General features: G+C 26.9%; 1 protein-coding gene across 1 annotated transcript in view; it reads left to right on the top strand.

Moving 5' to 3' along the window:
• Positions 1 to 464, top strand: part of LOC107884841 — a 1,066-nt gene extending 602 nt beyond the window's left edge. The window contains exon 2 of the mRNA XM_016807786.1: positions 390 to 464. Within this exon, the coding sequence (XP_016663275.1) occupies positions 390 to 464 (75 nt within the window). The remainder of the gene's footprint in view (positions 1 to 389) is intronic.
• The last annotated feature ends 78 nt before the right edge of the window (positions 465 to 542 follow it).

Genomic DNA, 542 nt, shown 5'->3' on the forward strand with positions numbered 1-542 from the left:
ATTATTATTTTAACTTATAGAGGGTAATATTCTACAGGCTGCATCGAACTTCGTGTTTCACTATTTTAATCTCAAACTTTAAAATGTCTTCAAAAATAATACAATTTCAAGCGTTTTTTTTTATAAATTATATTATACCATTATTTAAAATAAACTAAAAAACGTGAGTTCGATGCACCTGTACGAAGTTTTCTTCTTTCAGATAAAAAAAATAGTTTTCAAAATCTGACAATTCTCAAGACTAGAGTGTTATTCTCCTGAAATAATTTGTTGCTAAATAATACACCCTATAAACTCCCCTTAAATAGGAATCAGGTAGTAGATTAGCGGAAAAGTATTATAATTAAGGTGGAAACTAAAATATTAAATTAAATTTTCAAATTTGATAGAATTGTGGAAAAATTGAAAAACTAGCACCGGGCCCCTTAAGAATTTGTTTGCATCCAAATGTATCCATAAATTAGCTTTCGGTGTCATATTTACACAGTTTGGATTTGAAGATTGGTACAACTGTTTATTTTTAAATTAATATTAAGATATCT

Source organism: Acyrthosiphon pisum, unplaced genomic scaffold (genome assembly GCF_005508785.2).
Source record: "Acyrthosiphon pisum isolate AL4f unplaced genomic scaffold, pea_aphid_22Mar2018_4r6ur Scaffold_21807;HRSCAF=24939, whole genome shotgun sequence".
NCBI lineage: Eukaryota > Metazoa > Arthropoda > Insecta > Hemiptera > Aphididae > Acyrthosiphon > Acyrthosiphon pisum.